The sequence below is a fragment of the Oxyura jamaicensis genome, chromosome 2, assembly GCF_011077185.1.
Source record: "Oxyura jamaicensis isolate SHBP4307 breed ruddy duck chromosome 2, BPBGC_Ojam_1.0, whole genome shotgun sequence".
Taxonomy (NCBI): domain Eukaryota; kingdom Metazoa; phylum Chordata; class Aves; order Anseriformes; family Anatidae; genus Oxyura; species Oxyura jamaicensis.
Genome location: NC_048894.1, coordinates 144,325,864 through 144,348,115, shown reverse-complemented (window position 1 = coordinate 144,348,115; position 22,252 = coordinate 144,325,864). Strand labels below are relative to the sequence as shown.

The window sequence follows — 22,252 nt, the reverse complement described above, 5'->3', positions numbered from 1 at the left end:
AAAAACAAAGGCAACACCATTTATCACAGAAAAAAACATTTTAATGTTGAAGATGTTTCAAATATTGCTTCAATATGGTTGTAGCAAAAAAAATCGTAAAGTACAATTAAGCATATCCAAACAAATTTGTATCTTTTCTAATTACAAAGTTCCATTTTCTTTGTTCAGTTCCGCATTGCCAACATGGCATTTATGTCCCAAATGAGATTCCGTAACTGATCCATGATCTGCTTCAGCTGCTGATTCTTCTGTTTCAGTTTCTGTGGGAAGATTTTATGAGAAGATTTTTGTGATTAGTTGAAATAGTACACTCAGAAATACAAAAAAAAAGTGTTATGAAATGCTACATGTATCTTTTTCCCAGCTGTCTGAAGGTAATATTAGTGGGATAATACATCATCTTTAAAGTACAATCTCAAAATACAAGCAAGACTAATAACCTTTGCTAGAGAGGGAATGCTGTTTCTTTTCACAGCAGTCTTAGTATCAAAACACTTGATCCCTTCAACAAGTGCAAGCTCGTGGGGATTGGCCCTCTCTTACCAAAGTCCAAAAGACAGCACTTTATGCTGGGAGAAGGAATTGAAAATTCAGACGAAAGAGGTCAGGGAACAGGAAAATTTATGTTAATATGTGCTGTGTAAGTTGGGTGCTCAGAAAAGTGAGGTATTAACAGTAAAATTCTGAAGAAAGCACAAAGTAGAGAGAGAGCCAATCAAGCTCTCTTAGCCTTTCAGCCTATGTGGGTCAATCCTGATGTGCTAAGCAATCCTGTCTTCCCACGTATGCTGAATTCTTTAAAACTGGGTACTTGCTTTTGGAAACAGAAAAAGCATTTGACAGAAAGAAGAATGGCAAACTCACCTTTATTTGGGTGAGTAACCAGGACACAAAAATTATGTCTCTACAGAATAAAGATCAACACATTAAGCCACTGCAGAATCTCCCTCACCTTTCATGTTCCACTATAATACACATATTTATTGTCTGATTTATTCATTTTCCTGCTCAAATCAAAGCTGTCAAGAACTAAGTTACTGTGTATTGTTAACAACAAACCTAGGCCCTTCATTTCATTCAAATTTGATAAGATGTCAGCCTTCTCACATCAGAGATCAAACTACTTATTCATAAGGGAAGTCCAGAGTTCCAAGTCAAGCCAAAGCACAGGAAAGACTTGCTACCATTCAAAATGTTTCAGGTTTGACATAACTTTGTTCTTCTGCACTACACAAATGGCAACACATTAAAAGAATAACTCAGATCAGTAATGTAACCAAAGTAACTGTAACCATGCTGGAAATCAGTCCTGAACTTTGATGTGAACCACACCAATATTTTTGAGATGCCAGGGTAGTCAGATGGAAGAGAAGTCCAGAAAAAAAAAAAAAAAAAGAGAAAGAAAATAATAAGAAAAACCGAAGCCTATTCACTTCAGACCAGTAAGAATCATCCTTAGTAATACAGTAATCAAGAAGGGGAAACATGCCTGAACACAGACTTTGGTGAACACGTTCCCTGGAAGCAGAGACTTCAGACTCCTGAGAAGCAGGTAAGACAGATGTAGGTCAGTTCACATGCACTAATTCAGGAGTTCTAACCAAGCATTTGACAGACTAAGAACTATTTTAAAGGTAACTGTGCATTTATATAATCCCTCTTTTCCAGTTGCTAATTCAAGACTTCACTACCCACAGCAGAGATCCAACTCCTAAAGACAAGAAGACAAGTGAGAAGCACATAGCTATGACAACATCCAAATGACAGAATTTTGTCTCCCTCCGAAGCCGATGACATAACATCTCGAAGCTTCAGAAAGCACAAGAGGGATGAGATAAACAAGCACTTTCATACGTGTGACATTTTTAAAGATATTTCTGTTTGCCATCCTTAACATTCCGTTTCAGAGAAATCAACGAATCTTACATCAAAACTACTAGTTTAATGCAAGCTGCCACTCACCGATACTGAGGGCATGTCATTTCACTATTTTCCAAAGCCTTCATCAATAGAAATGAAGGCTGAACAATCAGTGATGATTATTCCAGTCACAGGTAGAAAGAACCACCATTAACCTTTGGTATTGCAGACTGTTCTCCCTCCATCCCTTTCTAATTGTACTCTTACAGATTTTTATGTAGATATGCTCATATGAACTTTACATAAGTTATGCCCAAAAGGCTCATTCTGTAAGACAATTATTTTCATTTCTTGTGCAACTGTTATGAAATAGTAAATTACTTGATCTTTGCTCCGTGCTAGACAAGGTAAACTTCAAACTGGATTTCATTTGTTTTCAAAGTGTCTGTAAAGAGAAGTAGTATACAATTTCACCATATCTGTATGAAGATAATTTTAGATGCTTTTCTTTGGTGCTTTATTTTCTTAGCTCCTCTATTCTACTTTTTCCAGAGACAGGAAAGAAATCTAAGATGAAGCACCATGCCTCCTGGACTGCGAGACTGAAGAAAGAGTAAGTGGGGAGGAGGAAAGAGCATGGTATCCTAGTTGAAATGCATGTAGTGATCTTTGTTACTGGTCTTTGCCAGACTATGGTCCACACCACAAACTACTACAAAATTGTTAACTTCCATGCCACTGGCAGTGCTGGCCTCTGCTTACGGTTTTGCTGAACCAATAAGAACATCTCAAATTAGCCTTGGGAAGAGAGGCAAGTTCAAAATGGCCCTCTCGGGTAACAGGCAAGTTCAAAATGGCCCTCTCGGGAAAGGGGCAAGTTCTGTAAGAAGCTTCTGCGGTGATGACAAAATTTTATTTGAACAGATTGCTTGCAAGTTGTCTCCCACTCTTTCCTCCTTCCCCTGAAATGACTTAGTTGAACTCTGGACCACTTCTCAGGATTAATGGCTGTATAAAAAATAAAAGGCACTTCATCCTACATACATACTGCAGCTTCTGTCTTTATCTGTTTTAAGATGGTACAGAAGAAATGCATGAGGCAGTTTATAATGAGTTTAACTGATCTAAATCAACCTTGTATCTGACAGGCAAGTTTCAGGCTGGATGTTAAGAAAGGGTTCTTCACCGAAAGGTGGTCAGGCACTGGGACAGGCTCGCCAGGGCAATGGTCACAGCACCGAGCATGCCGGAGTTCAAGAAGTGTTTGGACAACACTCTCAGGCATATGGTCTGATTTTTGGGTGGTCCAGTGTGGAGACAGGAGTTGGACTCAGTGATCCTCGTGGGTCCCTTCCAACTTGGGATATTCTATGATTCCACAATTCTGTTGTTCCCCTCTCTCATAAAGGTGATCTGCCTGAAAAAAACAGTCCTAAGGGGTTTTCTTTAGCGATACTAATTTTCAATGTGATTACCTCTCCACTTTGACTAGTGCTGCAAATATTATTGCCAGCATGAAACACCTGGAAAGGACTGCACTCTTCAGCAACTGAACTGAGCTTACTAGGCTTAGGTCAGGTAGAGCAATTGCAAAAACACATACGTAAGCACAAAAAGCAGTAAGTGAAACAAAGAGGGAGAACCATAATACACATCCAGACAATACCCATATTTCAAAGAACATCACAGTAAACAACTTGACATGTTTCATACAGATTTGGATTCAGAAGGACACAGTAATTTCAACTTTGAAATCTATTTTTTACTTAAATCCATTTTTGGTCCACTTTCATTTCATTTGAAATCAGTGCTGTTTAGACTAATCCACATCCTTCTATCAGACATGTATCAAAACTTTCCTTTGTGCACTGATCCATCTCTCTCCTTGTTTAAGCTCAGCTATCTTTCAGATTTTAAAACCTAAACATCACCATGAGTCATTCCGCACTCAATCTATTTGTTAAAATTCTCTTCTTCAAGCAAAGACAATAGCGTAAACTGTGGAAGAGTCAGATTACATTCCAGCTGATGCTTGTAAAAATACATCAAAGCTACGTGCGTATATTTTAAAGGGACCTCTTCTGCTTAACCAAAAACAAAATCATTCTTCTCAGTACTGTGCCAGCTATAGTTTATACGTGTTCTGTTCAAGACCTGCAACAGTAAAGTCCAGAAGTGCATCCAACTTAACAGAGCATTAAATGTTAATCACACTAGCATCTTTACTTGCATAAATCCCAGAGATTTACAAATAACTATGTTTACTTTGTTGAATACCACTCTGCTACTGGGAGAACCTGTATCCTCTTCCTTTTCATGAGTATTCCACTACTTCTGACCATTAAATTACTGTATGAAATGATTGTTGAAAGTCTTATGAAGATGACAACGGCCTCTGCTTTTTCATGCAAGTCAAAAAGAAGAAATTTTTACAGAAACAATGTTATGATAGGTGAGAACAAGTACAGCCTGCCCTGGCAATTTATACTGTTCTTTTTTAAACGACTCCTTCATAATGCAATCTCTGAAGTGAGGAGGTGGGAAAACCTTTTTTTTTCTTCAGTTTTATAGTCAAAAGACTTGCAATGTTACGTGCACAGAACAGAAAAAAAAATGATAGAGAAAAATGCTTCAGTACTTTGCTCAAACTCTTACAGCTGCCACTCTAAATTATGGTTACTCAAGGTATACCGAGGCATGCTTTCCATCATAACAAATTCACACATCCAGCTATTTATGTATTTTATAAGTGGTTAAAAAACTATTAATCGCTAAAACAGTAACTGCTGGACAATGAAATACAACATATTCATTGTTCATCAACTACAGCTTTTCCTGATCTCATTCACAGACAGCTCTTCCATCCTCACTGGAAATGAGAGATTGAGTTTTCTGCCTCTCTCCCAGCCATTCAGATGGAGGGAAACTGCCCACCTTCCTGAAAAACGCAGAGGGACCAGTGCCAGCCTGTATTCCACTACATGCTCAATCCTTCTGCACATTGAGCCAGGCAGCAATTTCATGTATCCACTGCTCTGGTGCTTAAAGAGGAGTAAGAGTGTTCGTTCCATGTTTCCTTTGTGTTGAATGTTTCCTTTACAGTAATAATTCATCATCCAGTGATGAAGTCTGAGGCCTTATTTCTTTACGCTTACCTGTAAGCGATGTAACTTTTAATGGAATTATCCATTCCCAAGGTGCTTCTCCACCACATTCCTTGGTGTTACATTCCCATTCTTAACACGAGAAAGCACACAGACATGTAACGTCTACTTACAGGCATCAAAGTAAGTCAAGGGAAGACTATGGATAAATATGGATAAACCAGAATTCTTCTAATTTTATTTTATCTAATTTTAGGTGGCCAAGGGAAGAGCAGGGAATTTTCTTTGCTTAGACATCAGAAGAGCTTTTGACACACACGCACACGCATAGTATCAGTGTAGCCAAACTGGAGGGATATGGTTTGGATAGGTAGATTGTAAGGTAGTCAGTTTTCCAAAACTACTGAACTCCTAAGTGTTGTGATCAGCAGTATTAAGTCCAAGTGGCAATCAGATACTCCTGGTGGTTCTCAGGATTGACAGTAGGGCCAGTACTCCTAATATTCTTGTTAATGACCTATTTGCACTTAATGACTTAATCACCATATCAAGTTCGTAGGCAATACCAAACTGGGGGAAGCGTCAATGCACTCAGTGCTAGGATGTCCAATTCAGAGGGCGCTCAACAGGTGAGAGAGGCAGGCTGATGCCTATCTCAGGATCTTCAACAAAAGCAAATGGCAACGCCCCACAGTTGAGACAGAATAAACTCCTACAACAACTGTACAGGGCAAGGGCTGACTGAATACAAAGCAGCTTTGCAGAAAAGGGCCTGAGGATCCTTTTGAAACTTTCTGACATGTTGAACGTGATTCATCAGTGGATCCTTTCAACTAACATTGCACTGTAATAGAAAGAGTTTAACTATCAGGACACGTTAACTTACTCATTCACCTCTCTTTGGCTCTGGATAATGATTGTCCAGTTTGGGTCTACACAGAAGGCATTAACATTCTGGAGAAAGAAGAGTGGAAGGCCACCGAGATGATTTATAGGCACACGGCATGAGAAGATGAGCACGCTAATATTTGTTCAGTCTCAAGCAAAGAAGGCTAAGGCAGGGCCTCGATGCTGTCTTCACTTACCTAATGCAGATTATAGAAAAGACAAAGCTAGACTCTTGGATGTGCACAGCAAAAGGATGAGGGGCACTGGACAGGTATTTATAATGCTACTGGATATGCACCTGAGTAACTGTATCTAATAGCTGGCCCTGCTTTGAGCTGGGGGTTGAATCAGGTAATCTCCAGACCTCCCACTGAGCCTAAATTCTTCTAGGACACTGTCCTTGCAACCAGCCAGTTTGGGTGCCCAAACCAGCAAAGAACTGTGCCCTGTGCAGATTAATGTGCTGAGCAGGTGCCCAAGTAAACAATTCTTCCTCTTTCCCTGAAGGGTTCCTTGGTGCGCATTTGTGTTTGGAGTGAAAAGGATTCTACAAATACAAAACAAATTAAAAACACATGCAAATACAGTGATGGATAGCTTTAAAAGGATGCAAGTTCATTGCATTAAAAAAAATAGTTTTCAGGCAAAGTTCTTCCCTGAAAAGAAAGCCTAGTTGCAAATTGCTGTTATTTTAAGGACTGCTTCACAAAACATCAGCTCCAGTGCACAATGGTTTTGTTACTAAAAGAGCCCTGAGGTAAATTCATAACAACTTAACTCAAGAGCCTGTAAATTGTCTTTTCCTCTCTTAGCAAGATCACTGTGAACCACTTAGCAAAGATTCATTAAGGGTATCAGATACGATTATTATCAAAAGGGCTACCTGCAATGTGTCAGTAGTATTTTCACATCTTTTCATTTCCAGACAAATGTATTGAGACTACTAATTATGCAATGGTTTTCCTATGTACTCATTTGAAACCAGACCTGCAGCATCTGAAAAAACAGACTTGTATTTGCTCCATTTCTAAAAACAATCAGTAAAGAAAATGCAGCAGAGATTACAGTATTCTGAGATTTGATTTTCTGTTTTAAATCCTGCTAAATGTACTACAAGACCTGAGCCTGACATCTTGAAAATATTACAGATGATGCTGTACTTGGACAGTTAGACACCTGTAGGCAGAAGATTATCTACAGATATGAAGACAATTGAGTAAATTTTTGTAACAGCTGCCAATTGTTGCAAATAATAATTATCTTCAAACATAACTTGCAGGACTTGGATTAGTAGACCAGTGCAACAACTAAACTGATTCCAGAACAGTAAATTATTTATTACAGAAAGAAAGAGTGAAACATCTCACCAATTTACAGCTCTGGAATGCAAATACCGATAAAAGGAACAAGCAACAATTTTGGGAAGAACAGGTGAGAATTGTTTCACACAACAGGCAGAGCTAGTTAGTGCTGACTAAACAGCTTTTTGTTTTGCTTTGGTTTTGTGTTGTTTTTTCCTTCTAATAGTGGTGCATACTTACAAGCATTCTGTTTAGTAACTGCTCGTATGGCAAAAGTCCCTTTTGATTTAAGCCTAATAGGCTCCATTTAAAGTTATGGTTGCTGGATATTATTGAATTGCTAGGACAGAAATTCATTACCTTGTAAACTGATCTATATTTTTAATTAATGGACAGGGACTTCGTAGCCAAGGCTGGGGCATTAAACTTTCTGACCTAAAATGTAAGCCTAATGCAGCTGAATAAATAAGATGTCACTATACAGTAAGATGATATCAGAAGCTACTGCAGTATTTTAGAATACTGCTGCATCAACAGGTTCTGCTGCCCCAAGAGGAAGGAAGTAAAGGAAGCACACGATGGTCCCCCCAGCTCCTCCGGACAACTGCTGGAGCAAAGCAGAGCTGTTATATTTCAAGTCAGTGGTTCCTGGAAGGAGGCACATCTTTGTGTGAGAATACACGAACCATGAGCTTTATATGATCTACTCGTTTCCTTTGTGCTTCCAACTGCAGGGGAGTGTCTTTCATACACACACAGGGCCACCAAAGAGATCAGACTGGCTGGGAAGTCAAAGCAAGAAGGACAAAAATAAGTGACCCATGCACCAAAGGTCCAAGAATGCAGATGGGTTAGGCAATAATGCTTCTTTGATACCAGCAGCATGAAAGACTGAAAAGTTAACTGCCTATCACAGCAACCAGGGTGAGCTGAGAGCAGGACAAGCAGCTGCAGGGAGAAAAGACAGTAGGTGAAGAATATAAAAAGCTTCTTCACCTGTCACACTGGTTCCCCTGTCACAGCATATTCATCAACATTTTATATTACTGAAATTTCACTGAAAGAAATTAAGGAAAACCGAGCTGGAGATCGATATTACATATTGCAGGGGACTGAAAAGCTGTCAGGAGTGCCTATTAAGAAACAGAGAGGGCTATTTAAGTCCAGCATCCAGTGAAAGAAATTAGATCAATTAACCTGATTCTACTGCATTTTCTTTGCAAAAATATAAATTGTTTCCTTTGTAGTCATGAAAAGTAAAGCACTTCCTGTTCTGTAATGCATTAAAATTTGGTCTTGGAAATTGGAGAAAAACAAAAGAAAAAACAAAACAAAACAAAAAAACGGTGAAATCAGTGCAGTTTCAAAAACAAGCAGTTTAAATTTCTGTTGCAGCACATACTAAGTATTCGTCCACAAAAAGCACTACAGAAAGTTCAACTATCTTCTGAAAATTTATTGTTGAAAATCTGGAAACTAGTGTTAGGCATTTAACTGTAAATGGAGGATTTCAGACCAGATTTAAGCGCCTGTTTGAATACATTCTTAATCACTGATTTGCCACTAATGTTCCTGTAACCCCATCAACCTTTTCAAGATTTACAACTCATCATAAACATTTATGAAATTCTTTTCACAAGATCACACCAAGGAGGTTTAAAAACACATTAGCATACAAGTACAGCAACAAGGGCAAAAACATGTCATAAAACTATCAAAAACACAGCAAATATGGACGGTTAAACTTATTAGCACTTAAATATTGCAAATAATTGTGCATAAATTCACAGTATAGCATTACATACAATATAATATATACAACCTTGCTACATCAGCACTGAGTAGAAAGAATACAACAGTGAAGCTGACAACTGCTTTTCTCTAAATTCACAGTGCCCATTTTTGCTTGTACCATATGCATGAATTTTTCTAAATAGGTTATAAAAAATTGGTACATCTCTAATTGTTGAAGAAAAATGAAAATACTGGAAATATTTTAAAAGACAAAAATCCACCAATTATTCTCTGCAGATTTATTTTAGACATTCACTTCCTTTCTTCTGTTTTTGTAGATTATGCCTGCTTTTTAACAAGCATTTACAGATATTACAGCTACACAAATATTTAGAAAATCCTGTCTTTGTACTTTACAGACTGAAGGAATAGTGCTCAATATTGTGGTCTGGTAATACTACTTATTTTTAATCTCAATATTATATTAGCATTTACTATAGCGTATTTATTTTTAGATTTGAATTCATCTTTAGTAATTGTACTTAAATGTGTACTGCCATTCAAAATGAAAATCTAACAGCGTCTTTATCATTTATGGCACATTTTTTCTGAGTGTGTCAAAATTCTATGAATGCTGTACTTAACAAAAGAAATATTCTTTCCTGAACTGACAAAATATAGAAAGTAGCCCTGAAAATTCTCTACCAACATATATTGTAATAATATTTACATATGTGATGTTTAGTACTCATTTTTCATGCACTTGGCCCAGTAAAAGTTTAGGAGTGAAGTAAGTTCAACAGGCACATTAACTCCATCTCCAGGAGGGTGGTGAGGCACTGGCACAGCTTGCCCAGAGAAGCTGTGGATGCCCCATTCCTGGTGTTCAAGGCCAGGCTGGATGGGGCTTTGGGCAACCTGGTCTGGTGGGAGGTGTCCCTGCACATGGTGGGGGGGGGGAGGGGGTGGAATTAGGTGGTCTTTCAGGTCCCTTCCAACCCAAACCATTCTTTGATCTGTACTACCAACATCTAGTGGGCTAACCATAAATTCAATCTACCATTTCAGAAGAATATATATTGTTTTTAAAAGAGTCACTAGTTAGAACTGTTATGATATCTTAAATCTACAGCTAGAGCTATAGCTAGGAGAATTTATTTACTAACGGTAATTCTGAAAGTTACATGCAAGAAGTTCGATGGTAGCTATCACGCATACAGCCTTCATTGAAGCAGTCTAGAAATCCAATCCAAAGTGACATTTTCTGTTTTATGTAAATCAATTTAAAACTTTCTTACCTTATTTACCTCCATGATTTCCCTTCTCTCTTCACTAGCAAAACGAAGCTGACTAGCGGCACCACGATCATCGTGCTTGGAGCCATCTTCTTCAACATATGGAATAAGTTGCTGTGAAGACAAGAAACATCAGATTTAAAAAAAAAAAGGGGGGGATGGGGAAGGAAGAGAAAAAAATGAAAACGGGATGTATAAATTACTAATATTTTCTCCAAAGAAATGTGTAGAGAAAGTCTTTCTTCATCACCTCCAAACCAAAGGCCCTGACCTAAGTCACCTCACAAGTGCAGGCACAACCCAGTATTAGCATTTTAAGATGTTTATCACAAGTGATACTTGTATTCTTGAACTCCATAGACTTAATTTTAAAAATTTACTGTTCCACACCATGACATAACACAATGATGAACTTACCATTATTATCAAGTATTTCAGAGATGTAGTAAACATAATTTATGACCGGCTTTACACATGCAGATTAGCTACTTGGTTAATACCCTAATCATCACTTGCTATTTTAGTGGATGCCTGTTTGGCTGTTCTTTAAACCAGACCCACAGTTACCTAATAGGAGTTTCTCCATAAGGACTTTCCACTGGGATCTCCTCAAGCACATAACACACTGTCTTTTTTGTAAGGTTCTACAAAGCCAACCTTTGATAAAGAATTTTTAAATTAATACTAATGTACATTCATTTCCATAAAAACAACAACAAAACTGAAGGATCAGTAAAGGCACTAGATACAAAACAAACACACGCTTTGTGTCAAAACATTCCCAAGCTAACATCTTATTCAAAAACTAATTATAAGCTGTAACATTTTATACATAACATACATGCTCAAAGTCTACAGTCTAACGTTGATTTTTCTGTCCTAAACTGAGAAAAGCTAAAATTGATAGCAAAATTACAATGAGCAAGAAGGCATTAGCCCAAAATCCAGGGAAAGGTTTGCACATCAAATACATGTGAACTTGTTGCTTAAGTTGAGGTGTAATATTATGAAGCCTTCAGCTGCGTCCTTCAGCATTCTGATGTAAAGTTTCTTTGACGTTAACTCACTGAAAACTGCATTTTCTTCTACACATGCTTTTTGCAGGCCATTCTCATTAAGCTTCTCAAAATGGACAAAAAGTACCTTACTAAGCTCTGCCATGAAAACTTAGTAAAGGTTCACAACTTGTTGCATCTCCATAGCATAAAGCAAAAGTAGTGTAGCCAGTATGTACTCTTGGGAAAAGCTCCTCTCACTTATGGATAAATAACATACCATCTAAAATAGATGGCATGTTATCTATTAAAAACCTCCCATCTACCAAAAAAGCTAGGAATTCAAGCAAAGAACTACAATTAATACACAAATAAAACAGTTCTCTCTACAGAGGGAATTTTGTAACAAGATCTGCTTCACAATAATCTTATAACTTGTTATGTTGGCTAAAAGGAAGTTGATAAGAATACCTATTAAACTAATAGCATGTATTAATGAAAGAAATATAACATTTTAATATCAATAATAATAGACTAAGGAATATTAGCAGGCACTAATTTTATTGATAGAATTTAAGGACAGAATTTCTTGCCAGAAACAAGAAGCAAATAGGAAATAAACGAGAGAGAAAACAACAAAATGTTTTAGGTAGTTTCCCAACTCCACATGGAGATAGCTCATGTAGGTTATGAAAGGTGTAACGTAAAACTAAGTTTTATAGCCCAGACATTCAGAAGGCTTGTCTTGGGATCTCTGCATTAAACAGCAAACTAGCAAACTCCTGCACACCATCTGCAGTAAAATGGATAATGTGCAGCTAAATCTATACTCCTGCTATCACATAGCAAATAAGAGTTACATTACTATACCTTATACTAACGGTTGAAGCAGGTACCTAATTTTACAGTTATTATAGACTGCTCAGGAAGAAGGGCAGTGACAAACACTGACGCTGATTAGCTGTGTATCATAGAACAGCTTGGGTGGGAAGGGACCTTAAAGATCATCCAGTTCCACCCCCCCGTCATGTGCAGGGACACCTCCCACCAGACCGGGCTGCCCAAAGCACCATCCAGCCTGGCCTTGAGCACCTCCAGGGATGGGGCAACCACAGCTTCTCTGGACAGCCTGTGCCAGGGCCTCATCACTCTCTGAGTGAAGAATTTCTGGTTTATATCTAATCTAAACATACCCTCTTTTAGTTTAAAACTCTTCCCCCTTGTCCTGTCACTGCCTGCCCTTGTTCCACCATATGCAGAGATCTGTTGGCAATTTAAATGAAAAAGACAGGTCAAGGAAATATGGATTTATATATTGCACCCTTTCAAAACCAACAAAGTTAAACAAAAGTTCAAAACCAGAACACAAATGGATCAGTAACAAAGGCATTGCACGCAAGTATTGTCAGACACTGATCGCTAAAGAATTAGACAGGGAGCCACAGAATAATTGTCTTGTTCGTTGTAGTATCATAAGAAGGTTAATAACTGGAAAAAAATAAGGAAGAGCAGCACACATCTATTCCACCAGTGAGTCAGGAATCAGTTAAGTGAAAGGGAAAAGCCATTAAATAATTTGACTGATTAAAGAGGAGATCTGTTGATATTCTTCAAAGATAAGGTTAGAATGTCAGTCATTAAACAATATGATTGAGACTATCACTTAAAAGCTAAAATAGGAATTTAAGAAATCGGATCAAGATAAACGATGTGACACTTTCGTTCACCCTAACTCATAAAACATGAGGAATCAGGCATTAACTTCAGAGCACCAAAGACTAAGTAGATAAAAGGAAAAAGAAGTCATCCAACTGTTGATGTAAAAACTCTGCTGTGCATAAGGTTATCAATGAGACCTTATAAAGACTTAAAGGGACTTCTCGTTTTCTCTGTGGAGATTCCTTTTCATCCTGGTAACTGTTTAAAAAAAAAAAGTGAAAAGAAGAGAAGAGCAACCCCACTCCATCCCAACCATATGTGAAAATAAGACAGATCAAAAGCCTCTAAACAGGATACAACTATTAAGCTTTTGCACACAAGGCAATTCTAATAAAGCATGAAAGAGGTGGGTTTTTTTGGTTCACTTGGTTGGTTTTTAAAGACAAGTTACCTCACTCCCTCACTTGCTGTAAGATTTCCCCATAGTTTCTCTGAAACGCACAGCAGTGACCGCTGACAGAAGGACATCAGTGGTCTAGAAGAGTCTGCACAAAATGGACTCCATCTCTTTATTCTTATGCAGTGAAGGGACTCAAATATAAAACATGTTTAAATGATTGATACTCAGTGGGCAATCAGAAGTCAATACAGTTGCCTCTAAATCCAGAGGTCAGCAGTTAAAGAACTTCACAGTTTTGGCTGATAAAGAGTTGTAAGAACTCAAATCAGATCATAAAACAGGCTTTAAGAGCATTACTAGGAATAATAGAAAACTTATGAGAGGGGAAAAATAGATTTTGATTTTACTAGGAAAAGCATTTTTATCAGAAAAACCTTTGGCCAATCCTACATCTTGGAAGTATTCTGCTGTTAACTTTTCCACCACCACTGCACTTTCAGATTTGGTTCACGTTGGCTCGGAAGGTTAAGAACAAGTGAGGAAACTATGCCAGCACAGGCTGATGGGCAGAGCAAGGGAATAATAATGCTCATTGCTCACGCAAGCAGGTGAGGGCTTAAAGCAGACTAAACCAACCTCTTCAAAAAAAAAAAAAAAAATGACCCTTTTTTCCTAGGGGAAACAAATCAGTGAATGTACAAAGAGGCCTGAGGGAAAAGGCTACAGTTTTAAACGAAGTTTGATTTCAAAATTGTACCACTTCCAACTGGTAAGAACTGGTGAAACTTTCACACTAACATCACCATCTTTCAAAGAGCTCCTAAATAATAAACAGAATTCAGTCCATGGAAGAATTCCAGTCTCACTTAAAACCTGTTTGCTCCAAGCTTGTTGCAACCCACGAGAAGGGATGACATGCTAATCACAGCGCAGTGATACTGGGTTGTTTTTTGTACATACAGAAAGGTACTTACTTCGATGGGAACGGGATCGAGCCCAGCACAGTTTTCATTACATTTGTCATAGACTAATCTCAGTTTTCTGAAGAGTATTGATAGCTGGCGGAGGTGTTCCTGCAGCTTTCCCAGTCTGTCTTGATATGTTCCAGTGTGATAAGTAACACCATTTGGTAACTTAAAGGAAACAAAACCCAAAAATGTTAGAAATATTAAAGTTTTTCTCATAGGAGTTAAATAACCTAAAAAAATGAATTGGAGGTTTTTTCCTGTACATTTTAAAAGAAGATAATCGCACTATTCCCATTGAAATCACTGACATTTCTCTTGTTTTTCAGGACAATTCTGTATTTTATCTGCACATCTCACACACCAAATCACTGCTCTCAAAGAGCTTCACGTATTCTACATTTTGGTCATTCATTTGGTCGCTCTGGAACTTCCAGTGAATGCCTTCAAAATGCTTAAGCATGGATGCTGTTGTTACCTGAGTATTATGCTCTGCGTCTGAACCCCTGGTCACAATTCAGACAATCAAAACCACTTCAAACAGAGCAAATACGTATCTATACCTAAAATAATTAAAAAGTGAAACTTCCAAAGACATGAAAATACATAGGGAACAGGAGAGATCACTTGCATGTTTATCTCTGAGGCTGAGTGCAAGCACTTCCGCTGTCAACACAGAAATATGACACAGGTTTGTGTTTCCTCAGTAAGTAACCACAATAAGGATTTTGTCCACTTTAATAACAAAAAGAAAGTCACAAAGTTTTGGTGGAAAACGTTATAGAAAAATGAAATCACTGATGAATGACAATTCCTCTAAAATTACTCACAAGAGATTAATAAAAACACAGGAACATGAATGTCATATAAATACAATTCACTATTCTTAAAGGAAAACATTAAAATTAAGTGCGTTTAGAGCATATTTGTTGTGGGCATTGTGGGTAAAAATAACAATTCAACATTTCTGAACGTTCTCTATGTTCTCTCAATATACAGTAGCAACGAAATGTGCTCAGAGCAGCACACACTGCTACAACCCCACTCTCTTTTTGAAGCACTATGATCACAGAATCATTGAGGTTGGAAAAGCCCTCCAAGATCATCTGGTCCAACCACCCCCCTACCCCCAACGTCACCCACTAAACCACGTCCCTAAGCACCACGTCCAACCTTTCCTTGAACACCCCCAGAGACAGTTATTCACCACCTCCCTGGGCAGCCCGTCCCAATGCCTGACTGCTCTTGCTGAGAAGAAATGCCTCCTCGTTTCCAACCTGAACCTCCCTACGATCTAGTTATGCGTGTAAATACCCTTAGCTATCTCCAAGCACACACACTTGGTAGTAAAAAAAAAAAAAAACTAGGAAGCGAACTGAGGACCCCTAAACCAAGCAACTCCGGCAGCAGCTGCCTGACCTGCATGTTCCTGAGGAGCTGGAAGATCTCCATGGTTCGGAACACGATGTCCTGCACCGTCTCCTGCCCGATGCGGCACAGCGACGCCGTGTTCACCTCCCGCGCCGCCTGGGCCTGCGCCCCGGAGAAGGCCCCGGGGGGCATCGCTGCCCCGGCCAGAGGCGGGGTTGACATCTCGGCCGGCCGACCGGTCCCGCTGGGCAAAATTAAGACGGACTGATTAAGTTATTAATTGATCCTGTTATAACATGCCTCAGAGACCCCCCGCCGCCCCGCCCGCGGATAGGCCCCACACAGCGCGGGGCCCGCCGAGGCCGCGTTGCCCTGGCAACGCGCAGGCGGAAGCGCTCGGCGGCACCCGGAAGCGCGGAGGAAGTGACGACAAAGGAGGGCGGGGCGAGCGGCGGGTGGGGGCCGTTGGGCTGAGGGGGCGCTGAGGGGGGTCCGGGTGCGGCTGGGCTGCAGGGGCACGGTGCGGCGGTGTGGGCGCTTCTCGTGGTTTTGGGGGCGTTTTTGTGTTTGTCTAGATTTTACAGATAAATTAGCATCCTGATGTGTCCGCCCGGAGCATCGCAGTTCAGTTTTTGGGGTTGGAAAGTTGGGTGAGAGCCTTAACAGGTCCACACGTAGCACTAGAGTCAGAAAATGGCTCGGGTTGGAAGAGAGCTCACAGACCACGCGGTTCCAACCCCCTGCCATGGGCAGGGACACCTCCCACCAGACCAGGTTGCCCAAAGCCTCATCCAACCTTTCCTTGAACACCCCCAAGGGATGGGGCATCCACAGCTTCTCTGGGCAACCTGTGCCAGCGCCTCAGGGAACCGCAGAACCATTAAGGTTGAAAGAAACATTCAAAATCACCTGGTCCAACCATCCCCCTACCCCCAATGTCACCCACTAAACCCTGTCCCTAAGCACCACGTCCAACCTTCCCTTGAACACCCCCAGGGACGGTGACTCCACCACCTCCCTGGGCAGCCTGTCCCAGTGCCTGACTGCTCCTTCTGAGAAGAAATGTCTCCTCATTTCCAGCCTGAACCTCCCCTGGTGCAACTTGAGGCCATTCCCTCTAGTCCTATCACTAGGTACCTGTGAGAAGAGGCTGACCGCTTCAGGAAGTTGTAGAGAGCAATAAGGTCTCCCCTGAGCCTCCTCCAGCATCAAAGACTACTAAAATCTAGGTAGACAGCAACCACAGACTTTGCCTCATCCCACCCTCTGAGTGAAGAATTCCCTCCTAACATCTAATCTAAATCTCCCCTCTTTTAGTTTAAAACCATTCCCCCTCATCCTGTCATTGTCTGACTGAGCGAAGAGTTTCTCCCCATCTTTTTTATCAGTCCCCTTCAGGTAGTAAAAAGGTTGCAATGAGGTCACCCCAGAGCCTTCTCTTCTCCAGGCTGACCAGCCCCAGCTCTCTCTCTCAGCCTTTCTCCATAGCAGGCTACCCCTGTAGCTAATGCTGGCAAGGGTTTGCTCATACCCTTTAGATCGGTCACATTGATAATTTTTCAGTTGTGTGTTTATAGATGGTATATCAGGACATAGACACACCTGCACTAATTTTGTACATCTATAGGCATATCCCTACATCTTGCATAGCTACTTTTGTTAGCAGAGAAACAAAATAGGATGGAGGCGTCCCTCTATCCCAGTGTTTGTATGGGTATAAAACACTTCTGTGTTGTCTACCCTCTCTGCTTATGCTACACTAACAGAGTTGGTACAGTTTCAAAGAACAGACAATGCTTTCTGTGCAAGGAAAAAGAAACACCCTATAAAAGAAACAGAGCAGGGGTTGTGAGGGCCGATAGGTATGAATTGACTATGCAGCACCTACTGCTTATTGTCTGTCTTTATAATAAAAAAAAGTGGTAAAAGTGGTGTCAAAGTATCTCTTTTTGCAATTGAGGTCTTACCTAAGACTCGGACTGATTTTGACAATAAGTGCCTGAGAATATGCAGAATAAACTACATTTATTGTAGTTATTCTGTATTAAAACTGATGTTATGAATGATCCTTTGTGCAAAACGCATTGCATTTGTAATGCTTAAAAAAAAAAAAAAAAAAAAAAAAGAGAAAGAAAGAAAGAACTGACTCATAATATACACCTTTTGTTAAAGAAGAAAGCAGTCAAGGAACACTCAGAACCGTACACACTTGCTGTCAGAGGCATTTTGCTGCAGAAGGCTTTTTTTTGTTTCCTCAGAAACAGGTTAATGAGGAGAAACACCACTCTGTTCCCCACACTGAAGCTTTTTGCTGGCTAAATGCTCTTTACAGCATGCTCCTTTAGCCAAAGCACATTGTAAATAATTACAAAGTATTTTAACAAAATCTGAACATCAAAAATACAAAAATGGTTTCTTGAACTGATTGAAAAAAAAATGCTCATAAAAATAAGAGGGAGATATTTTCAGACAGGAAAAGAATATCCCACTGTGTCTGGCTAGACAACGCTTGGGAAAAGCAGCCCCCAGAGAGTTTCTAAGGGCTTATGTGAGGGCTTGCATCTCAGTTTACTGTACATTAAGGAAATGATGCAAGAACTGTTCAAGAGCTGAGCACAAAGGATAATGTTTTCTTCTTTTGATTGTATGCCCAAGAGCTCTGTTCACACTGCTTAACTTGCTGCTCCAAATCCGATGGCATCTTAAGTTCCCGAGAGCAGCGAGCGATTCAGACCACCTACTATTCAGGGCTGCCAGACACAGACTCCAGATACTGTCATATAGCGAAGTGTGTGACTGCCGCTTACAGTAGGCAGTGGAAATGCAGAGCCAAGTCTGCATGCGGAGGGTGCTGGAGAACGTTGCTAGGAGGCCTCACGTTCTCCAGTGCCAATTTGTGGAACCATCTAAGTCTGATTTTTCACTCCCAGGCAAAGGAATCTCCTCCTTTCAGATAAGGAACATTTTCTTGTTCGAATGAGAAGAAGATAAATAAACATTTTGCTTTCTAAAGTAAAGTGGTTGTGTGTCTTCAGTTTGGTCCACGTGCTTTCATCTGGAAGGTGTCCAGATCAGGCCGTCCATCTTTCACATCCATTTCAATTTCCGTGGCATCGGTTCAACCAGTGTCTTAGGATGCTTCAGCCTCTGCCAACTATGACACAGTGTCAAATCCCTGTCTTCTTTCTTCCTACATGGGATTGTAGAGAAGCTACCAAAAAAAAATAAAAACTAAAATAACAAAGAGCATACATCTACATGTAATCTGGTCAAAGAGGTTTAAACCAAATTTGTAATTAGAACACTTTAAAGAATAACTAGGTCAGTGGCATGTTCACAATAATAATGGCTTATGATTTTACATTTGATATTTTTAACATATTTTTTTTTTATATATATTTTAAGAGGTTGCAGCTCAAACTGTGAGCAGCTCCGAAGTTTGCACAGCTCTGGTCTGACAAGAAAGCAAAAATCCTCAGTAGTGAGGCAAGAGGAAAACTTGTTTTCTTTCAAACAATTTTCTGGAAATCAGTGCCTGCAAGGCAATTTGAATCATTCTATTTTAAATAAACAGAACTGGTGGAATTCCTGGACCATCATCTGTTTTCCTTGAATAAAGAAGAGCACGCTCCCTCGCAGGTCCCCTCACAGTATTTCTTAGCAGCCGTGCTTCGATGCTGCTTTGAGGGTGACAGATGGGCTTGGGGGAAATGTGTTAACCAGGAAAGGACTTTCATTCTCAGTCCTGTCCCCGTCAGTGTTTATGTGCGGATTCAAGGAGAAATAATAGGACTTTCTGGAACCTTTGCCAACAATAAACAGGCAAGGCACGATTTTGCTGTTACCAGGCTGTGACAGAGAGCAGCACGGCACGTAACTTCTTTAGCATGTTTGTGGCCAGCACAGATGGTAAAAATGGGTGGGGTTTAATTCAACAAAGCTTACATTTATAGGCCAAAAGAAACATTTAAGGGCTGTGATGAGGTGGAGTGGGGATTTGCTTTTTTTTTTTTTTTCTCCCCCCGGGGGGGGGGGGGGGGTTTTGGTTTTGTTTTGTTTTGTTTTACTGCAGTGTTGGTTTCCCCACCCTAGCAAGTATCTCCATAATCTGTGAAGGCAGCAATTTAAAGGAAAGCAAGACCATCCACAGCACTGCTATATAGGATGGGATAAATTAAATCAGATGGGAGCCCCAAGCTTCAGAGCACAGGTCAGTACTCCAGGCCTTTGCTCAGTAGAGGCTGTGTACAGCAGTTTTCTGGACAGAGGGCAAGCTGTCAATGGAGCAATTATAACCACTCTGCCATTACGTGCTCCTGTCACACAGTCCTTTGGTGCTGCAGGCAGGAAAAGAACCACAAGAGATCAATGTGGAAGCCTCCCTGATTGCTTCTTTTCTCCTTCATTCTCCGTATATCCCTTGTGCAAGCTTGTCTGTGTTTGCTATATGTTGTTGGCACCTTCTGCTAAGGCTGAAAGATGCAGGGTAAGCATCATGGCTCCTGGATTTAATGCAAGTAGTAACCAACTTAAGTGGTTTGCCATAGCCCAGCCTCTGCATGTTCAGAGTTAACGAAATGATTTGTAAAACTCTGAATTTCAGAATGGCACTATGACATTCCCTTACAGTATAGATACTGTCAGGACCCACATCGTCTGCATAACTCAGTCACATCCATTTCCCATAATATGAGAACATGGTAAACTTTACAAGCTTTGTTGCCTGACAGCTAAATCAGGTGAAGTGTGATAGTTCAGTAGTTCAGTGTACATTTGGGGGGCTTAAAGCATGCTGTAGCTTGTTTGTTTTGTTTTTGTTGTCCTTTTGCAGTGGGTCCTCCATTCCGTTTCTTGAGCCTGGCAGGTGTGTTACATCATATCACAGAATCACAGAATTGTAGGGGTTGGAAGGGACCTCAAAAGATCATTGGGTCCAACCTCCAAATATGTTCTCTACTTCTTCAAAGTTTTCTTTTTGTCCTTCACCTCAGAAATGTTGCTCCTTTAAACACCATAGACCTTGTTTCATCTTCCTTGTTTTGGCGTGAAGATTGTTGAAATATCTTTCCCCACGTTTCACATGGTGGTCCATTATGGCTGGTAGTCTGTACTCTTAGTATAATTGTGACAGAAGAACAAAGAAAGAAATTAAAGGAAGTGCCTGATATATTTTTTTTATTTTTCCCCAGGGTATCCCAATTCATCAGTCTCATCCTTACCATCTTCTTGCTTTTGCAACCGTCCCCTTGCTTGTCTCTGAAGAGACATCTGAGAGTCCCAATGTGATCTCGGCACGGTGACTTTAGACCCAAGCTGGTATCTCCTTTGGTCTCTCACTATCCAGCTCCTCTCCCACAGCCTCCAGCTGTATTGGTGCTCCAAATGCTGACAGTGCAAATTATTCAAACACAACAGCGTCAAGTTTTTCTTTTTGCCCCAGAATAGCTTTTGGTTGTGTGTGACTTCTTGTGCTGGACATTCAGCATATTCCCCCAGTCCCATTTTTCCTGAGCAAATGGTGTCTTGTGGGACTAGCTGTTTGGACAAGGAGGCTTTCCAAATTGCAGTTCATATAAACTGTTCGTCTTCATCAGCCAGATGTGCATTAACGATGCCTCTGGATGAATTTCCAGCATGCTTGTCTGATGGTTTCTCCTGGGGCTTGCACAAAAATGGCTTGGAAATGGAACATTTGCAAAGAAGCGGATGCTGGCAAAAGGAAGCATCACAATGAGATGTAAAATATGTGCACTGTAATTTATACAAGCAACTAGCTTCTGGAAAACTTGACCTCTGTCCAGCAGAGGACAGAAACAGATCCAAAGAGACCACCAAAGCAGTGACTGGTACCCAGTGGGACAGAGATGGAGGGACTAATTATATTTTTGCAGCTGTTAAACCAACGCTGGTGACAAATGACTTTGTGGTGGACAGCACAGTAGTTAATACTGGAGAAAAACTAGTGTGCACCGTGGTTTGACTGCTTAAGTGCTATTAACATTATAAGCAGGCATCCAAAGGTGGGTTTTTTCTTCAGGGGTCACTGCTAGTATGCAGTTTCCCACTGTCCCTCCACAGTTGGAGCCACAGTTCCCATTACGCCGTTGACAGACAATAGTCCTGTGACTCATTCCATGGTAGGAGAGAGATGCTGTGCTCTCTTCTTTCATGAAACATGTCCTCGTTGTGCAAGGAGATCCCTTCTGTGCTCTGCATTAGGTGGCTTTTTGTCCTAGACTCTGAAAGACACAGCAGCCTGGGGTTTCTCTCTTATCTGCCTCCATTAATGGTTTATTTATCTCTCTGACTGCAAACCACTAGTAACAAGTGGAAACTTTCTCTCTGAATTTACAGGAACAAGCCCACACCACAGTCACGTGTGGGGTGCTGCCCATCCATCAGCTGACTGCAGAGAATATCTCTATTCCTGAATTACTGTCAGCCTCATCATTTCTTATGTCTGTGGCAAGAGATGTTATATTTTGCCTGTAACCTTTGCCTGTAATTATCAGCAAAATTAATTGTAATTTATTCAGTGTCAATTTGTTTAGATTGTAGTTTCTTTTCCTACAGGTTCTACAACCCTCCCTGCATGTGAATCAGATATTGCCTGCAAACTCAGGTAGCATGTAAAATATGTATGAACAAGAAGGTAAGATCAGCCCTTCTAGTGCTACAGA

At 40.3% G+C, this 22,252-nt stretch overlaps 1 protein-coding gene across 1 annotated transcript; it reads right to left on the bottom strand.

Annotated features, from left to right (window-relative positions):
- Positions 1–19: 19 nt before the first annotated feature.
- On the bottom strand, positions 20–15,938 carry MED30 (mediator complex subunit 30). Its single transcript, XM_035318778.1, has 4 exons — positions 15,621–15,938; positions 14,211–14,369; positions 10,186–10,296; positions 20–260 (listed from the first exon to the last, which is right to left on the bottom strand). The coding sequence occupies exons 1-4, from the start codon at positions 15,792–15,794 to the stop codon at positions 165–167; spliced, it is 540 nt and encodes a 179-aa protein (XP_035174669.1). The 5' UTR covers positions 15,795–15,938; the 3' UTR covers positions 20–164.
- Positions 15,939–22,252: the final 6,314 nt, after the last annotated feature.

Coding starts and splice junctions, on each gene's coding strand:
- MED30 (XM_035318778.1), bottom strand. CDS start 15,794: ATGTCAACCCCGCCTCTGGCCGGGGCAGCGATGCCCCCCGGGGCCTTC. Junction 14,370..15,620: donor AGCTCCTCAGGAACATGCAG/GTCAGGCAGCTG, acceptor GTTTCCTTTAAG/TTACCAAATGGTGTTACTTA. Junction 261..10,185: donor AAATCATGGAGGTAAATAAG/GTAAGAAAGTTT, acceptor ATCTTCCCACAG/AAACTGAAACAGAAGAATCA.